The sequence below is a fragment of the Lampris incognitus genome, chromosome 15 (assembly GCF_029633865.1).
Source record: "Lampris incognitus isolate fLamInc1 chromosome 15, fLamInc1.hap2, whole genome shotgun sequence".
In the NCBI taxonomy this organism is placed as follows: domain Eukaryota; kingdom Metazoa; phylum Chordata; class Actinopteri; order Lampriformes; family Lampridae; genus Lampris; species Lampris incognitus.
Genome location: NC_079225.1, coordinates 25,478,664 through 25,503,442, shown reverse-complemented (window position 1 = coordinate 25,503,442; position 24,779 = coordinate 25,478,664). Strand labels below are relative to the sequence as shown.

At 45.5% G+C, this 24,779-nt stretch overlaps 1 protein-coding gene across 1 annotated transcript in view; it reads left to right on the top strand.

Moving 5' to 3' along the window:
• nbas (NBAS subunit of NRZ tethering complex) overlaps nucleotides 1-24,779 on the top strand; it is a 227,784-nt gene that overhangs the window by 102,256 nt on the left and 100,749 nt on the right. The window contains 4 exon segments of the mRNA XM_056294466.1: nucleotides 5,035-5,111; nucleotides 5,658-5,795; nucleotides 13,844-14,067; nucleotides 14,763-14,873. Coding sequence (XP_056150441.1) covers nucleotides 5,035-5,111; nucleotides 5,658-5,795; nucleotides 13,844-14,067; nucleotides 14,763-14,873 — 550 coding nt within the window.

The window sequence follows — 24,779 nt, the reverse complement described above, 5'->3', positions numbered from 1 at the left end:
TACGTCCCCCTGGCGAAACTCCTCATTATCAGGTGAAATGAAGCGGCTGGCAACTCCACGTGTATCGGAGGAAGCATGTGGTAGTCTGCAGCCCTCCCCGGATCGGCAGAGGGGGTGGAGCAATGACCGGGACGACTCGGACGAGTGGGGTAATTGGCTGGATACAATTGGGAAGAAAAAGAGGGAAACTTCTAGACAAAACACAGTGGTAAAAAGATAGAGGATTTTGGATATTCACTATGGCCGAGAACACATTAGACGATTTAAAGGCCGATCATAATCTAGTCTGTATCGGTCTGCACTAAATTGAGCACATCCCCATGGATGGTCGGCACACATTACATTGGCAGGTTTGAGATTCAAATTGCTTTCCACCCGGTTAAGCATTCGGCCAGTGAGCATTATCATAATAATATCAAACATGTAGGATTTTTACCACTGCAATCTGGACAAGTTTGAGCTCAGCGGCAAAGTGTATACACCTCTATGCCTGCAGTTGTAACCAGTGTGCTTGTCAATAACTATAAAATCTGTGAAAGTCAGCCATTATGTGTGATGCCGAGTCTTTTCCCAGTTAGTTGAGACTTGAAAATAGTCCTAGTGTACTCCTACACAGTAACACATATACTCTGTGTTCAGGGTACTCTGCTGCAAGATGCATTCCTTTGGGGTTTTTACATTTTTGTTTTTTATACTTTATTACTTTTAATTTCCATATTTTTGGTTATTGTTATCAGTGACACATAAACTGTACCATCTGAGATCATAAAATCGATATAGAACCATGTGCTGGTTTTATGATGCAAGGTGGTACAGTTTAGGGGTTACTACTACTACTACTACTTTCGGCTGCTCCCGTTAGGGGTCGCCACAGCGGATCATCCGTTTCCATTTCTTCCTGTCTTCTGCGTCTTCCTCTGTCACACCAGCCACCTGCATGTCTTCCCTCACCACATCCATAAACCTCCTCTTTGGCCTTCCTCTTCTCCTCTTCCCTGGCAGCTCCATATTCAGCATCCTTCTCCCAATATACTCAGCATCTCTCCTCCACACATGTCCAAGCCATCTCAATCTTGCCTCTCTTGCTTTGTCTCCAAACCGTCCAACCTGAGCGGTCCCTCTAATATAATCGTTCCTAATCCTGTCCTTCTTCGTTACTCCCAGTGAAAATCTTAGCATCTTCAACTCTGCCACCTCCAGCTCCGCCTCCTGTCTTTTCGTCAGTGCCACTGTCTCCAAACCATATAACATAGCTGGTCTCACAACCATCTTGTAAACTTTCCCTTTAACTCTTGCTGGTACCCTTCTGTCGCAAATCACTCCTGACACACTTCTCCACCCACTCCAACCTGCCTGCACCCTCTTTTTCACCTCTCTACTGCACTCCCCATTACTTTGGACAGTTGACCCCAAGTATTTAACCTCAAATGCCTTTGTCACCTCCACTCCTTGCATCCTGACCATTCCACTGTCCTCTCTCTCATTCACGCATAGGTATTCCGTCTTGCTCCTACTGACTTTCATTCCTCTTCTCTCCAGTGCATACCTCCACCTCTCCAGGCTCTCCTCTACCTGCACCCTACTCTCGCTACAGATCACAATGTCATCCGCGAACATCATCGTCCATGGAGACTCCTGCCTGATCTTGTCCGTCAACCTGTCCATCACCGTTGCAAACAAGAAAGGGCTCAGAGCCGATCCTTGATGTAATCCCACCTCCACCTTGAACCCATCTGTCATTCCAACCGCACACCTCACCACTGTCACACTTCCCTCATACGTATCCTGCACCACTCCTACATACTTCTCTGCAACTCCTGACTTCCTCATACAATACCACACCTCCTCTCTCGGCACTCTGTCATAAGCTTTCTCTAAATCTACAAAGACACAATGCAACTCTTTCTGGCCTTCTCTATACTTCTCAATCAACATTCTCAAAGCAAACATCGCATCTGTGGTGCTCTTTCATGGCATGAAACCATACTGCTGCTCGCTGATCGTCACCTCTCCTCTTAACCTAGCTTCTATTACTCTTTCCCAAATCTTCATGCTGTGGCTGATCAACTTTATACCTCTGTAGTTGTTACAGTTCTGCACATCACCCTTGTTCTTGAAAATCGGTACCAGTATGCTTCTTCTCCACTCCTCAGGCATCCTCTCACTTTCCAGGATTGTGTTAAACAATCTAGTTAAAAACTCCACTGCCATCTCTCCTAAACATCTCCATGCCTCCACAGGTATGTCATCAGGACCAACTGCCTTTCCACTCTTCATCCTCGTCATAGCTGCCCTCACTTCCTCCTTGCTAATCCGCTGAACTTCCTGATTCACTATCCCTACATCATCCAACCTTCTCTCTCTCTCATTTTCTTCATTCATCAGCCCCTCAAAGTATTCCTTCCACCTTCTTAGCACACTCTCCTCGCTTGTCAGCACATTTCCATCTCTATCCTTGATCGCCCTAACTTGCTGCACATCCTTTGCAGCTCTGTCCCTCTGTCTAGCCAATCGGTACAAGTCCTTTTCTCCTTCCTTAGTGTCTAATCTGTCATACAACTCACCATACGCCTTTTCCTTTGCCTTTGCCACCTCTCTAGGGGTTACTGTTACTATCAAATCATTATATAAACTTCCAAAAATGTACTTGAAAAATCTAAATGCTGTTGCAAACATGATTGGGTTCATGTCCTCAAGTTTTGCAGTTTTGTATTGTGCGATATTCGTAGTTCGTTGGCAGTCCCTAAATGGCCTTGACAGTATTAGCTGCACGGGTATAGAGTCTGCTCCCAAAAAACAGTCTCCTCTCTCCAGCTGTGATCCATCAAGGTTCGCCTGTTTCATTCATCCAGTCAAGCAGCTTCATCAACCCGCTAAGTAAAGTTCTACTGACCGCCTGCTTTGGCCCAACAGAGAGCATTCAACTGGTCTGTGGTACCGACTCCACAATAACACCCCCCTCACCCCCTGCAGGCGTGCTTCTTCTGCTTGTTTTTCTAGCTTTACTTCTTGAAGTCGAGAGTTATGTTTGATAAGGAAATGATTAGCCATTGTCTAATATTGATCACAGCTGGCTTCTCAATGTTTTCTTAAATGAAATGTTTCATACCCATGGCTTGCTCCCATTTGTTGCCATTCCTTTGTTGAAAACATTTTGGGCTGAGTCATTGCAGCACCATATTTATAAATCTTTTTTTTGGGGGGGATCCCCCCCCTTTTCCCCCCAATTGTACTTGGCCAAATACCCTACTCTTCCAAGCTGTCCCGGTCACTGCTCCACCCCCTGTGCTGATCCGGGGAGGGCTGCAGACATGCTTCCTCCGATATATGTGGAGTCACCAGCCACTTTTTTTCACCTGACAGTGAGGAGTTTCGCCAGGGGGATGTAGCATGTGGGAGGATCACACCATTCCCCACAGCCCTGAACAGACACCCTGACCGACCAGAGGAAGCACTAGTGCAGTGACCAGAATACATACCCACATCCGGCTTCCCACTCGCAGACATGTCCAATTGTGTCTGTAGGGATGCCCGACCAAGCCAGAGGCAACACGGGGATTTGAACTGCGATCCCTGTGTTGGTAGGCAACGGAATAGACCGCTACGCTACCCGGAAGCCCTTGCAAATCAAGATAAACATTCACAAATCTCAGTAAACATTTTCAAATCTGGATCCACATTTATAAAAGTCAGTACACATTTGATGATTTTGGTACACATTTGCAAATTATGGGTACGAATTGACTATTCTCTGTACACATTTTCAAATTCCAAGTTATGCATTTTCAGTAATAAGGTGTTGATTTTATTTCCATACGTGCCTGTGTTTGTTGGTTTGCCATTGGCACATGTTTATCATCTGACCTGCAGTAGTGTTTGTGTAAATATTTAGAAAGTACAAACTATTCTGTGTATGTGTGTTTATTCATCAGCCTACTCTGCAGTATCTAGGCCTGTGGTCATAAAAACAGAGACCATCCTCATGCCCAGGGCTCCCACTGCACTCCAAATCCCATCAGCCTAAGAGGCATTGGCACCACTGGTTTCCTTGAGGCATTGGCACCATGCTGACAGAACCCATTTGTTGGGCAACAGATATTGCCAGCACCTGGTCACACTGTTTGGCAAGACCAGCTGTGCCAGATCTTTGGTCTGAACTGATAAACTATAACAAATTAATCAAAGAAAGTTGAATCAGTTCATCCGGATACATTTATTGACAGATACATTTTGTCACTCAACTAAGTGACCTCTTCAGTTGAAGAGTCACTTAGTTTGACCGCTATGCTACAAAGGCAATAAACATTGTATCCAGATGAACTGATTCAACCTTCTTTGCTTTTCTTACCTGGATTATTGAGCATGCATCAAGACATATGACAAATTAAAGACCGACAAGATTTGATCGCTGTGATGCAATGCTGATGCGCTGATGCCTGTCTTTGTAGAAGGTAGATACATGTCGAATGATTTTTCATTCAGCATGGGTTTTTAACTTTGAAGTGTACTTTGATGAAGTTTGCACTCATCCAGAGTGCTCTTATTAGAAGTGGGCATATACTCACGCTTTGAAATGAATAATGAATGGGGTTTTTTTTTCTATGCAAGGAACTACAAACACACACAGTAGTGTTGCAGACTCGCAGACCAACACACAGACACAATAGCAATGGACAGATGTACAGTCCCAGGACTCAGGAGGGATTTTTAATGATGCTTCCTGACTTCCACTCTCAGTTTTTTTTTGCCTTCCCTCTGTTTTGTCTAGCCCAGTGAGAGAGGTGTCCTGACAGGCTCTTGATGTCTGTATTCAAGAAACAGGGCATGAAACTAGCCCTAGAGGGCTGACTTTTAATTTGAAGTGATTTGGTCATCTCTCTCTCTCTGTCTTTCTCTGTCTCTCTCTCTCTCTCTCTCTCTCTCTCTCTCTCTCTCTCTCTCTCTCTCTCTCTCTCTCTCTCTCTCTCTCTCTCTCTCTCTCTCTCTCTCTCTCTCTCTCTCTCCATCCCTCTCCCTTTCCTGCCATGTTCTCAGTTTTGCTGCAGCTGGCTAACGATGCATTTCCCAGGGACACGACGCTGGCTTTGTCCTACTTACTAGCCCTGCCTCAGGTAAGTCGGCACACACACACACACACACACACACACACACACACACACACACACACACACACACACACACACACACACACATGTATACAAACACACAAGTGAGCCATTTAGTACACAGGCACACCGGCACACACACACACATACACACACACTCACACACACACACACTGGCCCTGGTAGCAGTCATGAATGGATGCGCAAGCTCCTCACTGATAGATCCATATCTTCTAAGGCTCCCTCACCTCTCTGGTAGAGTCATTATGCTAGGCCATGCCTTTGTTCTTCTCCTTCAGTCTGTCAAACTCAAATCAAAGAGAGGTTTAGTAGGCTTCAGCCCAGTGTTGTTGAAACAACACAAAACGCTAGCAGTCTATCAAAAAGCCTCAAATGTGCACAAAGGCATGCTTTCAAGTACATGTCTGACGGTTGTACAAGTGCTGCCTGCAAATGCAATGTATTTCTGGCACTCCCTCCCTCTCTGCACTGTGATTCTCTCTCTTGCTCTCGCTCTCTCTTTCTGTCATTATAACTCTCTTATCCATCCAGGTGTTGGATGCAAACAGGTGTTTTGAGAAACAGAGCCATTCTGCGTTGTCCCTCCAGCTGGCTGCGTACTACTATTCCCTGCAGATCTACACCCACCTTGCCCCTTGCTTCAAGGATCAGACCCACACCCTCTACCAGGTCAAAGACATTAATCCCCACCCACTCCCACATGCATGTGTGTGTGTGTGTGTGTGTGTGTGTGTGTGTGTGTGTGTGTGTGTGTGTGTGTGTGTGAGTTTACATGCTGTTACACTGTGTGGATCTGGAGGCTTCTCTTACCTTTACACATTAAAATCATGAGTTGTGATAGGGATAAGCTTTGTGTATGTGTTTCTACATGTTTGTATGTGTTGAGGCAAATGTGTGAAATAGATTCTTTTTTTTTGTGGAACGGTTGAAAATAAAGGTTTTTTTTGCATAATTGGTCAGAAGGGTACGCCACACTCCTCAACTCCTACTGGACCGTGCTCAAGCACAAATTGGATTTACACAGCGGACATTTTGGGAGCTGCTCGGTGTGGGTATCAGAATGATAGACTTTTTTTTCTTTTTTTTTTAAACAGGTAGAGATTTGGAGACTGGACACTATGAGTCACCTAGTGTTTGTTTTTTTTCTCAGAGAGAGGGAGAGTAAGAAAGAAGAAAGAGATAGTCCTGGGGAGTGTAATAAATGAGGGGGAGAGGAGGAGAGAGAACAAGAAAATGGGGGGTGAGCAAACAGAAAAGGTGTGTGCGTGTGCGTGTGTGTAAGTAAGGTGGTGTTAGGGTGGTTGAGTTAAAATTTGGGGGAGAGTGAGGAGAAATGGCTCTGACCTTTTCTTTAAGTGGGCTGCGGCTCTCATGGGTTTTAGCCCAGGTTGATGGTGGGAGGTAAAATAAAGGGAAGGGGGGGGGACAGAAAGAGGAGTGGATTGGCGTGTCCCTTCGGACATTCAAGGTCAGGACTGTGCAGGGAGGCAACACACGTACAAACACGCACATGCACACACATACACAAACATGCACAGCTGAACGGATGCACGCTCATTCTTACAGCACAGGTGTGTGTGTGTGTGTGTGTGTGTGTAACTGCACCAAACACTGCAAAGACTTGCACATAAGCATGTTTTGGCATCCTAATGGCAGTAATCATGCTCCATCCTCTTGCTTAGAATGAAGTTGAGGTCCATTAAGCTGAAATATATTCAACATTGCTCCTCTGCTCTGCACTTGGGGCCGTCATTTTGGGTTAGTTCCTTTTTCTTTTGTCATCCCCCATTTTCCTTCTGCTTCCTGGTGAAAGTGCTTGTTATGGATGTGCTCCAGGTCTCGCCTTGCCCGCTGCTGCAGCTGTTGGTGAGGCAGTGCCTCCGTCCCTTTGTCTGCTCTGTGTCTCCTGGTTTTTGAGTTTATCGGGGCGCTTTTTCTATCCTCGTCTTTTGTTTTGTCTCTCTTCCGTTCTGTCCCCCCCCCTTCTCTTGTTCACTCTTTTCTGTGGGTGTTCATTTAGTTGGGTTTAATTCAAATTGTTTTATTAAGGGTTTGCACGTTCTCTGTCTTTCACTCTCTCACTTCTGTCCTTGTCCGTCTTGCTTTGTCAGTCGCTCCACTTGTTGATTTCTTTTTTTATCTACGCCACACTCCATACCTCTCCACTGTGTTTGTGTTCTCTTTTTTTTTTCTTCTTCTTCTATACGCCTGTCTCTCTGGCGGCTGTACAGTCTGGGTCTTCTCTATCCACAATGCTATCTTGACTGTGCATACTTTATATATTTCTCTTGTGCCTTCTTTAGTACGCTCGCTTTCTCTTATCTTCTAAGGGCACACATTGTACAGTGTTTGATATTTAATTTCAGATATGTATGACAGGCTTTATGTGCAAGTATCTGTGTGTGTGCGTGCGTGTGTGTGTGTGTGTGTGTGTGTGTAGGCCTGCATCTCTGGTTGTGTGTTTCGCCATCTCCATTTGTAGCTTGCGTGTGCTTTGCATTGCAGATGAGCTGAGAAGATGACGTTTTCCGCACTATCTGCAGAGGGACAGCATATTTCTTATCCAAGCTTGTGTGTGTGTTTCTGAGTGTGTGTACATGGCAGTATGTGGTGCGTCCGCTTGTGTCATGTCGTTGTCTGTGTGAGCATGTGTGTAATTGTCATTTAATAGGTATTGTGTGAAGATAGTGTGTGTGTGTGTGTGTGTGTGTGTGTGTGTGTGCATACTCGTGCAGCGATGGGGTGTTGCTGAGCTGTCTCGAAGTGTTTCCCCAATATCCACTTGAAGAGCGGCGAGTGCGGTAACGCCGCGTCTCAATGACTCTCACACTGTTTCAATTCCCTCACTACTATCGCATCATTTTATACCCAGCCAGTAAATTGTCAACACTTGAGACACAAAAGTCAGTCAGTGACAAATAGGAGCAGGCCTCTAGGAGCTCAAGGTGTTGGCTGTGTTTTTCCAAAGCTGCTATCCAGAGTCCATTTTGACTCAACAGAGGGAACGGGTTTTAAGAAACCTTAAGTTGCCTTAAGTGGGAGCAACGCAACCCTATTGCAAAGCAGTTTAGTCAATGAGTTGGTCTGATGATCCAAACCGCTTATCCTGCTCTCAGGGTCGCGGGGATGCTGGAGCCTATCCCAGCAGTCATTGGGCGGCAGGCGGGTGACACCCTGGACAGGCCACCAGGCCATCACAGGGCCGACACACACACACACACACACACACACACACACACACACACACACACACACACACACACACACACACCCACACACTTTCACACCTAGGGGCAATTTAGTACGGCCGATTCACCTGACCTACATGTCTTTGGACTGTGGGAGGAAACCGGAGCCCCTGGAGGAAACCCACGCAGACACAGGAAGAACATGCAATCTACACACAGAGGACGACCCGGGACAGCCCCCAAGGTTGGACTACCCAGGGGCTCGAACCCAGGATCTTCTTGCTGTGAGGCGACTGTGCTAACCACTGTGCCAGTGTGCTGCCCATTTTCTTTTTTTATATATCTTATAAATCTATGTAATTGTGTTATCCTAAGGGGCGTCTGGGTAGCATAGTGGTCTATTCCATTGCCTACCAATATGGGGATCGCCTATTCAAATCCCCGTGTTACCTCGAGCTTGGTTGGGCGTCCCTGCAGACACAATTGGCCGTGTCTGCGGGTGGCAAGACAGATTCATTCAAACTAGTGCTGCATTTTGTTTTTCTTTAATTTGATTAATTTAGGCCAGATCTTGCAACCCTCTTTGTCATGAAACATGAATCAGTCATCACTGAACTCTGTTTTCAAGCACTGTTTCTTGTTGGTTTTGTGTTCCACGTTTAATTAGTGTTTCAAATATTTAGCTTTTCAATTTAGTAGTGTAAAGTTGTCATGTATAACTAGGTTAAGGTCATATAACTGCTTTACAAGACTGCTGCCTGGCTGTTGTATTTTCTATCGACCATTATTGACTTTCAAGGACTTTAACTGTTACGTTTCCATCTGATTATCGCTGCCAGGCATGACAAGCGGCACCACACTCAATGACACGGAGGCTGGGTCTCCATTATTCCCCAAGGCATAATGAGCTGATTCCTGCTCACTCGTGCTGGAAGCTTTCATTATGTTGACTAAAGTACACATTTGCAAAAGGGGGATGCTGTTTAACATAATTGCTCCACTGCTGGTGTTTGCACAATATTGCACAATAACTGTGAGTCAGTAAGTGCTAACATCTTTTACCTGTAGTTTAATAAACCCGTTGTACGTGTGCGCATGCATGTCTGTGTGCATGCGCGTTTGCTTGGCATTTAGTGATGGTGAATGCTTGCTATACTGGAGCATGCTGGATAAAGAGATTGAGATTTTTCAATGAACCCATTTATCTTCGCCTGCAGCTGCTATTCTCTCATTGAGAGAAGTATTGATCACTCATACAAAAAATACACACATGGACATTCCACAGACTGACTCTCTCTCTCTCTCTCTCTCTCTCTCTCTCTCTCTCTCTCTCTCTCTCTCTCTCTCTCTCTCTCTCTCTCTCTCTCTCTCTCTCTCTCTCTGTCACTCACACAAACACACGCACACACACACACACACACAATCTCTTTTAACAAATGTCTTGTGCGGTATATTGTGTGATACAAAGCTGCTTGACTCAAAGGATCATATTATAAATACATTGCTCTCTAATGAAAGTCTAAAAGTCAGTGTTACAGATTCTGTATAATTTGTCCTTATTTTTCTGCTTGAAAGCATCCGTTTGCAGAGGTTATGACCTATTACAGATTTTTTTTTTTGCTATAGGATTTAAGTTTACTAAGAGTCAATGGGCAAAAATTGTATCACTGCCATAACAAAGATCTAGGATGCCATTAATGACATTTAGTAGCATCAATTTAGAGATATATCGCATTGCCTTTGGAGATTGCAGATATTTCCTATTCATGGTCCCAGCAGGATTCAAATTGGTTGTCTTGGTAACTGATGTTGGGAGCTCCCTGTTGTTGAGGGCCTTCCAAACATGAGAAAGCACTGCAAATGCAATTGCTTGGCTTCCTCTTCATGTTCAATTGTACCCTTCTACCAAAACCATTAAATGGTCTTTATTTTGCCCGAGGGAGTCCTGCAGTGAGCAGACGCTGCAGAGCGGGCTCTATTAGACAAACATGCAGTTTGCCTGTTAAGCTGAAAATGTCTACAAATGATGGGTAATAGTAATTGGTCTCGTTCCTAAAACCTTTGGTATGACCATCTTCTTGTCTGGCATCTGTTGCATGTGATGCCCTGTCTCCTTCATGGTTTATTTTGAGCTACAGTATAGCTAAACCTGTTTATGGTGCAGTCTGTGAGTCTCCCCTTCACCTCCCCCTCACATTACTCCCTAATTACATGCACACACACGATATTCACAGAATCAGAGCTAATGAGGCTCCTGACTGTATAGTTAGTTCACTGTTTGTCATGATATAAATACAACTCATTAGGATCTTTACTACCTCACTCTCTGGTGAGGGCGGGTGAGTCCGCTCTTGTTTAACCTCTACGTGAGAGATAAAGTGGTTGGAGAGAGGAGAAACAAACAAACAACAAAGATACGCTTGTTCAAGGCTTCCAGCATTATCAAGGTTGTTGTTTACAGCATATGTAACACTGCATGAATGCAGTGTTTTTGTTTTTTGTTTTTTTCTTCCGCAGGTTTAGTTTGGGTGATTTCACATGTGCGCTTGTGTGTAAAAATGTACACGTGTGCACTAATGTGTTTATTTGTAAGAATAAAGAGACATCTAAAGCAGAAAAGACTGCATGGGGTATGTGATGTGACGTCAAGGTCATGCACATGGTCATACATATGAATAAATGTGACTTCACCTTTTTTCTTCTTTTTTTTTTGTGATTTTTCCCACTTTTTCTCCCCAATTATACTTGGCCAATTATCCCACTCTTCCGAGCTGTCCCAGTCGCTGCTCCACCCCCTCTGCCGATCCGGGGAGGGCTGCAGACTACCACATGCCTCCTCGGATACATGTGGAGTCGCCAGCCGCTTCTTTTCACCTGACAGTGAGGAGTTTCGCCAGGGGGACATAGCGCGTGGAAGGATCACGCTATTCCCCCCTGTTCTCCCTCCCCCCCAAACAGGCACCCCGACCGACCAGACGGGGCACTAGTGCAGCGACCAGGACACATACCCACATCCGGCTTCCCGCATGCAGACACGGCCAGTTGTGTCTGTAGAGACGCCCGACCAAAACAGAGGTAACACGGGGATTTGAACCGGCAAGCCCCATGTTGGTAGGCAACAGAATAGACTGCCATGACACCCAGACACCGGCAACTTCACCCTTTTAAAGGATTACAAAATTTGGTTCTCTTTAATATTTTTTTTCTTAGCCCAGCCAGCCTATGTTGAAGGGATGTACAATTAACATCTGACAGGAGGTAAAAAAGCACCTGGAAGGCTTTAAAAAAAAAGGCTAGTGTGAAAAGTGGAAAAAAAGAGCAGGTGTATAGTCTGGGAGAACAGGCTGAAACCCGTTCTCTCTCAAGCAGTGTAATGGGAAGGAGTGGAGCTAAAAGAGAAACAAGAGACACAGAGAAAGAGAGAGACAGAGAGCCTCAGGCAGTGGACTGGGAAGGGCTTTCCACCCGGCTCTGTTTAAAAAAAAAAAAAGAAGTCCCACAATACCTCTACCTTTCCTAAATCCTCACATTCTCCTTTTGGTACAAAAACGGAGTGGTGTGTTGAGATACAGCCTCACGAAAGAAGAGAATGATGGAACAATTTGAAAAAGATCAGAACAGACAACGAATTAGTGTAGTGTTTGCTCTAAGCCTGAAAGTAATGGGGGAGGGAGGAAACGCGTGTATGCTGGGATGACGCAGGATAATAACATTGGCTAAATGACTGTACTGTATGCTGATTGATGATACGCTCATGGACGATAATAGATCATAACATCACAGAGTTAGAAGTAGGCGGATGGTATTGGCCAGATATCCTGTTATCCGGTGGAAAGGAGTGGATGGAAGGAGAAAGTAGATAGAATGAGAGAACGAGAGAGAGAGAGAGACTGCAAACAGTGTTTCATCATAAAAGGCTAATTTCTGAAAAGTTCTTCAAACAGCCGCCTATCCCTCAAAGTTCCAGCAGACTTTCTTCTGTCTCCGCCTTTGTTCTCTGCCTCTGTGTCACTCTTCCTCTCCTGTCACATGGTGCTGGAAATACCATCCTCCTCCTCCTCCTCCCTAGTGCTCCTCTTTCTCTCCCTTTCTATACCCGCTCTTCTCCTCTGCTCCATTTTCTCCTCTCTTCTCTTTTTTCCCCCCTACTTATTCTTTCTCTCCCCCTGGTTTATTTCCTCCTCCTCTCTCATTGTCTCTCCCCTCCCTCCCTGTTAATTTGTTTTCCTCTTCCTCCTCTTTTCTCCCCTCTCCCCAACTCTCCCTCCTGTCCTGACTTTTAAACTGTGAAGCTGTCACCGTGACTGGCAGCAGGACCACATCTAAAGACACAGGCACATGCACAGACACTCACACACTGATGGCAGGGCGGCACGCAAAGAGACATAGCCGTCCATATGCATACACAAAGACACAGACACACACGCAGGCCTCTGTTTTCAAACCCTCACATTTCCAACAAACATAATTACCTTATGCAAATTAGGTTAACAAATAACCCATCGCACGGGGCAACAGCCTATAAAATGCCAAAACCAACAATGGAAACTCGTTTGATCGGAACAAGGGTGATGAAAATGATACAGTCCTCCACCGACCCCTCCTCATCACATGCTCAATCATAAGTGTGCCCACCGCGAGTGAGTCCCCGTGGGCCAGAATCATGGTGGCAATTACTGATCCCAGTACATTTACACATTTATTCTCGGCCTCTAGAGAGAAGGCCTAAAGGATGTTGAATTGCCTGATTGAACTCGAATGCTGCAGTCAAGTTGTTTCCCGGTGTGAAATTATAAATTGTCAGCCAGAATGATTGGTACCTTACCTTTTCGTAATTGTTTGAAAATTGCAGCAATTTCTTTGAATGGCTTGCCATGAGAAAGGCATGGCCGCTGTGTGGCGGCGCAGACGTCATGTACCGAGTGTGATCGGAGCTCAGTGTGTGAGTTAATATGTCAATAAAGCATTGGGCAGGCACACGTTTGGTCAAGCCTGGCCAGAACATTAGGAAAAACAAAACATCTTTCCCACAGGGAGCAGTCAGTGTTGAAAAGGTGGTGACAGATTATATAGTTTAACAACCCAATACTTTACACAGTAGATATGTTGTCTCTATCTATCTAGCTAGCTAGCTATCTGTCTGTCTGTGTGTGTGTGTGTGTGTGTGTATAGAGTTTCAGTAAACCAGATTAGAGGTCTTCACGGGCCTAAAGTTTAGATCCAGCCCTGGCCCTAAGGCTTATGAGGATTTTTGCTTGAGCTGTGCCTGATTTGAAAACAAATTTCAAGGGTATTTAGTTTCTTTCAATTCTAAATGATCCAAAACATCAAACTCTTGGCCACCATTGGAAATGTCAGAATTAATATCACAAAGATTAATATGACTCAGACATTTTGAAGGACAGAAATTATATAATTTACCGGATTGCAGAATGTGGCTTTCCATCCCATCTTTTCATGCTGAGCTACTGGTATTTAATGAATATACCAGCTGATGGTCTATAATGTCTGAATTTTCCCCTTCCGTAGGCCGACCCTAAGGAGCTGATTCAGTTGGTCACGCAGCACGTGTCGAAGAGCTCCGCTTGGCCGGAGGAGCTGGAGAAGCTGATAAGCCAGCTGCATGTGTACAACGAGCGTCTGACTGACTTCACCCAGGCCCAGGTGTTACAGGGGCTGGGTCGGGGGGTGGACGTTCAGCGCTTCAGCTCCGACCTTGACTACAAGAAGGAGACCATCCTCGGCCTGGCAGAGTGAGTAGAGAGACTGGGTAGGCAAGTCCATGAAACTGATGGGATCCTCTCTTAAACTCCTCCAGTGACTCCAAGAAAGTTTATATGTTTTCAAACCGGTCAAATTCGTTGCTTCTAGAAGGCAACATGGAAGTAACAAGTGGTTCCTACCAAACCAAAGAGAGATCACCAGGGCTTGCTACTGAAAGCAGCCATCCGGCGTGCTCACCAGCAATTTCTTATATTTCTTCATACATTGATGGCGGAGGCTGCCATGCAAGGCACCAACCTGCTCAATAGGAGCAGTTAGGGCTTCATTGTCTTACTCAAAGAAACTTCGACACGCTCTCTTGCAGGAATCGGGGATCGAACCAGCGACCTCCCGATCACTAGATGACCCGCTCTACTTCCTGAGCCATGCTGCCCTTTTCTTAATGCTAACACATTTGAATGAGTGGAGGGGTCAGTTTCAGTGGCTGCTTTTCGCCCGTTTGCACCACTGGTAATTGGACATGCTCAGATCAAAACTTCCGAATTTTTTTCATAACTCATGCACAATACAGTAGAGTAAAATTGATCTCCAGTGAGGGCTTGGTCTGCTTGTATTAGATTAAAACATCAATATTATTAATTTCTCTTTGCTTTGTTGTTTGTGTGCTTGTGTGTGTGTGTGTGTGTGTGGGGGGGGGTTGAGTATGTCTTTTTTGTTTGTGTAGGACCTTGGATGACAGCGTGTACAGAATCTCTCTGTCTCTGGCTCAGCGCTACAGTGTTCCTCTGTGGGAGGTCTACATGACTCATCTAGAGTTTCTCTTCACAGATAGCGGGTACACACACACGCGCGCACACACACATACACACAACCTCGTACACTATTGCTTGGTCTTGTTTCTGTTAGTCTCATTTAGTCTGTTTCTTTCTCTTCTGAATAATTTTCCCCCCGATTAAGTCAGTTTGCTGTTGCTTTTCTGGCGCTAGAGTCAAGGCTTCTACAGTCTGTTGTTTCCATCCCCTTACTGCATCGCAATCAAAGTTGTGGAATGGCTAACACTGAAAGGAGAGTAAAGAAAATGATTCTCGGGCGTCCGGGTGGTGTGGCGGTCTATTCCGTTGCCTAATAACACGGGGATCGCCAGTTCAAATCCCCGTGTTACCTCCGGCTTGGTCAGACGTCCCTACAGACACAATTGGCCGTGCCTGCAGGTGGGAAGCCAGATGTGGGTATGTGTCCTGGTCGCTGCACAAGCGCCTCCTCTGGTCAGTCGGAGCATCTGTTCAGGGGGGAGGGGGAACTTTGGGGGGGTAGCGTGGTCCTCCCACGTGCTACATCCCTCTGGTGAAACTCCTCACTGTCAGGTGAAAAGATGCGGTGGCAACTCCACATGTATCGGAGGAGACGTGGTAGTCTGCAGCCCTCCCCGGATCTGGAGCTGCAACTGGGATGGCTCAGAAGAGTGGGGTAATTGGCCAATTACAATTGGAGAGAAAAAGGGCGGAAAAAAGTCAAAAGAAAATTATTCTCTCTCATTTGCTGTGTTGGAAGATATTTGAGTTTAACTGCAGTTAGGAATGCCAACATTTCAGAATTTACTCATGGCTTTTTTTACCGTCCTCTGTAACCGGTAGCACAGGAGCAACCGATCAGAAAACTGTTTTTGACCATCCTTTTTTTGTTGTTGTTGACAAGCTCAACAACACTATCTTGACACCGAAAGACATCTCTGTTTTTTACGATTATGATACAAGAAACATCTAGTCCACCAATCTGCATTTCAAACACTTGCTGTCGAGTTAAGGTGAGGAAATGGAGACAGTGTGTCTCTGTCTGTATATGCCTTTGTCTGTGTTCGTTCCTGTGTGTAAATCCTCCCTCTTATTTGAAAGTCTAAAAGGAAGAAAAAAAATGAAATAAAGAGAATGGAAGTAGCGCCGCTGCCTCTGTGAATTATGACAAAACTAAGCCACATAAAATGCACACTTTTAACAGCCCAGAGTAAATCAAGCGTATTGAGTCTGTGTGTGTGTGTGTGTGTGTGTGTGTGTGTGTGTTTGTGTGTGTGTGTGTGTGTGTGTGTGTCAGTCAATTTCCATAATTTATTTGGCCTCTGACTTCATAGCTAGGGATCCGACTAGGCCTGCACCTTGTTTTAATAGAATGCCTTTTCAGCAGAGGCGAGGTGCAGGCGTGCACATGTGTGCACACCTGTGATAAATATCCCTGTGCTGCTGAGCCAATGTATTGCAATGAAAGAAAATGGTTTATAGAGTCCACTTAGTGATAAATTACAACCCTGTGCCTTCCTCTGAGCACTGCTGCTGCAGCTGCTGTGTGCATGAACGTATCTGTGAGTAGGTGTGTGTGTGTGTGTGTGTGTGTGTGTGTGTGTGTGTGTGTGTGTGTGTGTGTGTGTGCGCATACACTCACCGGCCACTTTATTAGGCACACCCGTCCAACTGCTCGTTAACGCAAATTTCTAATCAGCCAATCACATGGCAGCAACTCAATGCATTTAGGCATGTGGACATGGTCAAGACGATCTGCTGCAGTTCAAACCGAGCATCAGAATGGGGAAGAAAGGTAATTTAAGTGACTTTGAACGTGGCATGGTTGTTGGTGCCAGACGGGCTGGTCTGAGTATTTCAGAAACTGCTGATCTACTGGGATTTTCACGCACAACCATCTCTAGGGTTTACAGAGAATGGTCCGAAAAAGAGAAAATATCCAGTGAGCGGCAGTTCTGTGGGCGAAAATGCCTTGTTGATGCCAGAGGTCAGAGGAGAATGGCCAGACTGGTTCGAGCTGACAGAAAGGCAACTGTAACTCAAATAACCACTCATTACAACCGAGGTATGCAGAAGAGCATCTCTGAACACACAACACGTCGAACCTTGAGGCAGATGGGCTACAGCAGCAGAAGACCACACCGGGTGCCACTCCTGTCAGCTAAGAACAGGAAACTGAGGCTACAATTCGCACAGGCTCACCAAAATTGGACAATAGAAGATTGGAAAAACGTTGTCTGGTCTGATGAGTCTCGATTTCTGCTGTGACATTCGGATGGTAGGGTCAGAATTTGGCGTCAACAACATGAAAGCATGGATCCATCCTGCCTTGTATCAACGGTTCAGGCTGGTGGTGGTGGTGTAATGGTGTGGGGGATATTTTCTTGACACACTTTGGGCCCCTTAGTACCAACTGAGCATCGTGTCAACGCCACTGACACCACAGCCTACCTGAGTATTGTTGCTGACCATGTCCATCCCTTTATGACCACAGTGTTCCCATCTTCTGATGGCTTGCTTGCTGGTTGTCCATCGTGCCCGATGATGACCATCTTCTTCTATTTGTGGGTCCTTTGAGGACTCAGATAGCAGAAGATACCTGCGCAGAGATGGTTTTTAAAGTGGCATGGGGGGTGCGCTTCTCCCAACGCCACATGACTTGATTGTAGAGGAGATGGTTCCGATGGCAAGGGGGATCCCTAGACGACCGGCACCTCCACACAACTGCAGGGGGCTGCCGGAAATCCAGTTTTTCGGAAACCGCCTCGAAGCGTGCCGCCACAGCTTGCTTTTCTGTTGGGGTGAGCTCCCTTAGCCTTATGTCTTCCAGACTCACCCACAAGGCAGCGGGGCAGTGGTTGATAGGTGCCAGGGCGTGTCCACCAGGGTGGGCCTGCACACCATATCTCTGGGGCCCACTGCTGCTCCGAGATCCCCTGCCAAGTTAGCGTGGGGCCGCAAGACCCCAGTTACCATGTGTGGCCACGTGGAGGCCTGGCAGGAGTCTTGGTGAAGGAGAGGCTATGTACTGGCAAGGGAAGGCTTACACGCTGGGATGCTTCCCTATTCGCCACAAAGGCTAGCCAGCGGCAGCAAGCTAAGGGCAGGAAGGACACAAGCGGGTTGGAAGAACACATGCACCTTCCCTCCAACTACACACTGCTGCACTAGACGCATCACAACACCCTGTGTGTATGTACACACACACACAGAATAACGCGCCATGTCATAAAGCTCGAATCATCTCAGACTGGTTTCTTGAACATGACAATGAGTTCACTGTACTCAAATGGCCTCCGCAGTCACCAGATCTCAATCCAATAGAGCACCTTTGGGATGTGGTGGACCGGGAGATTCGCATCATGGATGTGCAGCCGACAAATCTGCAGCAACTGCGTGATGCTATCATGTCAATATGGACAAAACTCTCTGAGGAATGTTTCCAGTACCTTGTTGAATCTATGCCACGAAGGATTAAGGCAGTTCTGAAGGCAAAAGGGGGTCCAACCCGGTACTAGCAAGGTGTACCTAATAAAGTGGCCAGTGAGTGTACATGCACGTGTATGTGAGCACATGTTCCCAAAAATCCGAATGACATGGTAAATTAGTTTGGCTGTGTTCATACTACATCCGGAAAGAACACTGGGAAGCTTGTCTCGTGTGTGCCCTTTCATGGACCAGATTAGATGATGAACAATGAAATAACTAAAGAGGATGGGTTAAAAAATAGAAACAGAAAGGCGGACAAAGGCTTTGGTGGAAAGGGAGGAAAGGCTTAGCACCACCAATAAAAACAGATGTGTGCGTGTCCTGTCACTCGTCCATAGATCCAACAATACTCCAGTACCACTTTTTCCGCTTTTTGACCCATATTGAGGCCAGTAAACAAATGGTAAATGGACTGTATTTCTATATAGCGCGTTTCTAGTCTACCGACCACTCAAATGCTTTACAATGTACGCCTCACATTCATTCATTCACACATACACTGATGGTGGAGGCTGGCATGCAAGGTGCCAAACCTGCTCATCAGGAGCAGTTGGGGGGGAGTTCAGTGTCTTGCTCAAGGACGCTTCGACACACTTTCTGCAGGAGCCGCGGATCGAACCAGCGACCCGATTACTAGATGGACCCGCTCTACCTCCTGAGCCATTCCGCCCCTTATCACTGAATCGTAGTGATGGATAGAAATGAGCAAGCCCACTCCCCAGATTTCTGCATTCAGTAACACAAGTAGGGCGGACAGACTTTTTTTTCTTTTTTTTTTCTTTTTTTTTTTTGGTGTTTTGATGCAATTTCTAAATCTGTGGATGCCTAATACACAACACATAAACTGCATAAATTACTGTCAGGAAATGTAGAAGAAGAATGTTCAGGGCAGTGATAAAAAGGAATGTGAGGGTGTAATGCCCGACATGAATGTAGAGAAAACACCGCGGGGTAAAACAGAACCACGGTGGGAAGGATGGCTGGAAAATGGATTACGGGCGAAATGAGTCGAGTGCAACCCAGACAATGTATTGTGAGTCGCCGAAAAAGAGGAATGGTAGGTGGAGGAATACCTAGAGAAACATTGTGGGCAGAAGGAGCGGGAGGGAGGGACTAGATGGATGGATGAGGAGAAGGATGCTGGGGCTGTGGAGTGTCTCATGAACAGTCCTATTAAGACAGAACGGACGCTTTAGAAGAATCAATGCACTGCTAAACACCACAGCTGCCATCTATCCTAGACCCGTCTGCGTTTTGTGTCTTTGTGTGTGCGCTCGTGTCTGTGTGCGTTTGCCAGTTGCTGAGAGGGCTTTGAAGAAGATTGATTCTCGGGGGCGTGTAATTAGCAATTGGATTTTCTACAAATATTTCTGACACTAAAACGACAGCCAGTAAAACCATCCCAACTACTCGGTCTAAATATAGCAATATGTTGTGTTTGTCAGACATGATCCGCCAAGCCAGTTCTGTCCTGCCTTGAGTGTTGTTTCTTAAAAAAAACAAAAAAAACAAAATATCATCAGATGTTGGAGGCTTTTACATGCTTCCCGCCCCATTTTTCTCCCCAATTGTATCCAGCCAATTACCCCACTCTTCCAAGCCATCCCGGTCACCACTCCACAACCTCTGCCGATCCAGTGAGGGCTGCAGACTACCACATGCCTCCTCCGATAGTTGCCAGCCGCTTATTCTCACCTGACAGTGAGGAGTTTCGCCAGGGGGACGTAGGGCATGGGAGGATCATGCTATTTCCCCCAGTCCCCCTCCCCCCCGAACAGGCGCTCTGACTGACCAGAGGAGGCGCTAGTGCAGCGACCAGGACACATACCCACATCCGGCTTCCCACCCACAGACACTGCCAATTGTGTCTGTAGGGATGTCCAACCAAGCCGGAGGCAACACGGGGATTCGAACCAGCGATCCCCGTGTTCGTAGGCAACAGAATAGACCGCCACGCCAATCGGATGCCCGTGTTTTATGTTTTTACGTTCATGCTAAGCTCAGCTCTTCAAGAACGTGAACGTGTCAACGAGAATCACGCTGTATTGTGAACAAATCTGTTGAAGTTATCCCAATGGGCAAGCTACATCCGAGAAAATTGTAGTAAAAGATAAGACTGCCACTTGTTTTATTTATTTATCTATTTATTTCCAGGGCTCCAACTCGGAGGTGCTTATCAGAGTTGAATGTGGTTTCACAAATTGCTGGTAGTGAGGTTAAAAGTCCTTATTTTGTGTATGTTATCTATTTTGCCTCGTGTAAGTGTAACCTAGTTAAGGCGTTAAGTAACCAGTCATATACATGTTCTCATACCTTATATGTGTGTGTGTGTATGTGTGTGTGTGTGTGTGTGTGTGTGTGTAAGGAATTGACTCTGGATTGGCTTATTGTGGTTAATGTGCGTATGAGTACACAAAAACAAGTCCTCCCCTTTTAAGAGACACGGTGTTTCATTCCAAAAATTGAAATGTCTTTTGTGTGTGTATGTGTGTGTGTGTGTGTGGGTGCACATACATGCACATGTTTATATTGGCACGTGTGTATTATGTGTATGTCACGTGTGTATATTTGTGTCACTGTAAGTGTTTGGAGCATCTTCGATCTATTTACAAGGTATGTATGTGCGTGTGTGTGTGTGCGTGTGTGTGTGAGAGAGAGAGAGAGAGAGAGAGAGAGAGAGAGAGAGAGAGAGAAGAGAAGATTTAGTTGGCGCACAGACATGCCCTTTTGTGATAGAGTGAGATTTTAAGAAAAATTGTCAAAGCAGAAATATATGGTTGAATATAATCACATATGAGCCTCTGACCTTCTCCTTTCCAAAACTAATCTCTTCACACATAGTTGTTACCCTGCAGTATGTGCCACGCAAACACACACAACCACACATAGAAATCTATCACTGACTCATTTGCAAACAAATGAGTCAACATAGATAGTAATGAAAGATAAAAAAATAAAAATAAAAAAACACAGTGCATGAGTAAAAAACAAAGACATGCTGAATAATCGTCACTGCCCCCCCACTCATCCCCCCTCCGAAGAGTTTAATTCCCACTATTAGCATGGTGGCTGAACAAGCCTCCAAACTCCAGAGCATCATGCGCCTATTTGGGTTTGGACACGCTGCAGCAAGAGACAAGAAAACAGAATATGCTAATGGGAGAGGAGGAAAAGCGCCTCCTGGAAGAAAGGAAGAGGACGGATGAGCAAGGAGGGGGAGCAGGAAAGTTTCCGGGCGAAGTAAATCAGTTACTCGCTGCGGGTTTGAAATGAACAAGAAAAGAGTGTAATGAGCAAATGAGCAACTCTTCATATATATATATATATACACTCACTGGCCACTTTATTAGGTACACCTTGCTAGTACCGGGTTGGACCCCCTTTTGCCTTCAGAACTGCCTTAATCCTTCGTGGCATAGATTCAACAAGGTACTGGAAACATTCCTCAGAGTTTGGTCCATAATGACATGATAGCATCACGCTGTTGCTGCAGATTTGTCGGCTACACATCCATGATGCGAATCTCCCGGTCCACCACATCCCAAAGGTGCTCTATTGGATTGAGATCTGGTGACTGTGGAGGCCATTTGAGTACAGTGAACTCATTGTCATGTTCAAGAAACCAGTCTGAGATGATTCGAGCTTTATGACATGGTGCGTTATCCTGCTGGAAGTAGCCATCAGAAGATGGGAACACTGTGGTCATAAAGGGATGGACATGGTCAGCAACAATACTCAGGTAGGCTGTGGCGTTGACACGATGCTCAATTGGTACTAAGGGGCCCAAAGTGTGCCAAGAAAATATCCCCCACACCATTACACCACCACCACCAGCCTGAACCGTTGATAAAAGGCAGGATGGATCCATGCTTTCATGTTGTTGATGCCAAATTCTGACCCTACCATCCGAATGTCGCAGCAGAAATCGAGACTCATCAGACCAGGCAACGTTTTTCCAATCTTCTATTGTCCAATTTTGGTGAGCCTCTGCGAATTGTAGCCTCAGTTTCCTGTTCTTAGCTGACAGGAGTGGCACCCGGTGTGGTCTTCTGCTGCTGTAGCCCATCTGCCTCAAGGTTCGACGTGTTGTGCGTTCAGAGATGCTCTTCTGCATACCTCGGTTGTAATGAGTGGTTATTTGAGTTACTGTTGCCTTTCTATCAGCTCGAACCAGTCTGGCCATTCTCCTCTGACCTCTGGCATCAACAAGGCATTTTCGCCCACAGAACTGCCGCTCACTGGATATTTTCTCTTTTTCGGACCATTCTCTGTAAACCCTAGAGATGGTTGTGCGTGAAAATCCCAGTAGATCAGCAGTTTCTGAAATACTCAGACCAGCCCGTCTGGCACCAACAACCATGCCACGTTCAAAGTCACTTAAATCACCTTTCTTCCCCATTCTGATGCTCGGTTTGAACTGCAGCAGATCGTCTTGACCATGTCTACATGCCTAAATGCATTGAGTTGCTGCCATGTGATTGGCTGATTAGAAATTTGCGTTAACGAGCAGTTGGACAGGTGTGCCTAATAAAGTGGCCGGTGAGTGTATATATGTGTGTGTGTGTGTGTGTGTGTGTGTGTATATATATGCACGTACACTACCGTTCAAAAGTTTGGGATCACCCAAACAATTTTGTGTTTTCCATGAAAAGTCACACTTATTCACCACCATATGTTGTGAAATGAATAGAAAATAGAGTCAAGACATTGACAAGGTTAGAAATAATGATTTGTATTTGAAATAAGATTTTTTTTACATCAAACTTTGCTTTCGTCAAAGAATCCTCCATTTGCAGCAATTACAGCATTGCAGACCTTTGGCATTCTAGCTGTTAATTTGTTGAGGTAATCTGGAGAAATTGCACCCCACGCTTCCAGAAGCAGCTCCCACAAGTTGGATTGGTTGGATGGGCACTTCTTTGAGCAGATTGAGTTTCTGGAGCATCACATTTGTGGGGTCAATTAAACGCTCAAAATGGCCAGAAAAAGAGAACTTTCATCTGAAACTCGACAGTCTATTCTTGTTCTTAGAAATGAAGGCTATTCCATGTGAGAAATTGCTAAGAAATTGAAGATTTCCTACACCGGTGTGTACTACTCCCTTCAGAGGACAGCACAAACAGGCTCTAACCAGAGTAGAAAAAGAAGTGGGAGGCCGCGTTGCACAACTGAGCAAGAAGATAAGTACATTAGAGTCTCTAGTTTGAGAAACAGACGCCTCACAGGTCCCCAACTGGCATCTTCATTAAATAGTACCTGTTAGAGCCTGTTTGTGCTGTCCTCTGAAGGGAGTAGTACACACCGGTGTAGGAAATCTTCAATTTCTTAGCAATTTCTCACATGGAATAGCCTTCATTTCTAAGAACAAGAATAGACTGTCGAGTTTCAGATGAAAGTTCTCTTTTTCTGGCCATTTTGAGCGTTTAATTGACCCCACAAATGTGATGCTCCAGAAACTCAATCTGCTCAAAGAAGTGCCCATCCAACCAATCCAACTTGTGGGAGCTGCTTCTGGAAGCGTGGGGTGCAATTTCTCCAGATTACCTCAACAAATTAACAGCTAGAATGCCAAAGGTCTGCAATGCTGTAATTGCTGCAAATGGAGGATTCTTTGACGAAAGCAAAGTTTGATGTAAAAAAAATCTTATTTCAAATACAAATCATTATTTCTAACCTTGTCAATGTCTTGACTCTATTTTCTATTCATTTCACAACATATGGTGGTGAATAAGTGTGACTTTTCATGGAAAACACGAAATTTTTTGGGTGATCCCAAACTTTTGAACGGTAGTGTATATACACACATCGACCCACAAACACAGCCCAGATAGAGTTATTGGAGGGGCTAATATACAATGAAGTGCCGACAAAGCAAAAGGCCGAAAAGGAGCATACCAGTAGCTAAACCATCACAGTGTGAGAGACAAAGTGATGAAGAGAGAGAGGAGGAAGAGAGATGATAACACATCTTGTCATTGAGATGGAGAGGAACTCTCCTGATGTTTGTGCATGCTCACATGTGTTTGGGTCACATGCTCACTTTGACAGTGTGTGTGTGTGTGTGTGTGTGTGTGCTCATTTATTTGTTTGTTTTTGAGTATGAGTGCTTGCAATGGTGAAAACCTGCTTCCTCTCCCAACTGTCCTCCTTGAACAACAGGAGTTATTTTAAAAATATCAGCTGTTATTTTTCCACACCACCTTCGCGCCGGCTTCTTCCGTAACGGTGCTCTCAGTCGTGTCGGACAAACTTGAAAACGCATCGGATTCAGATCATGCTCTCAGTCCGCTCTCGGTTTGCGAATGGTTTGTCTCGATGCATGCTCAATAATCCAGGTGTACAAATCCCTGAAAAGCTGAATCAGTTCATCTGGACACAAGGTTTAGTGGGAGAAATGTTCCATCACTCATCTAAGTGACTTCATCAGTTCTCAGCCGACTGCAGGTATCTCCCAACCTTAT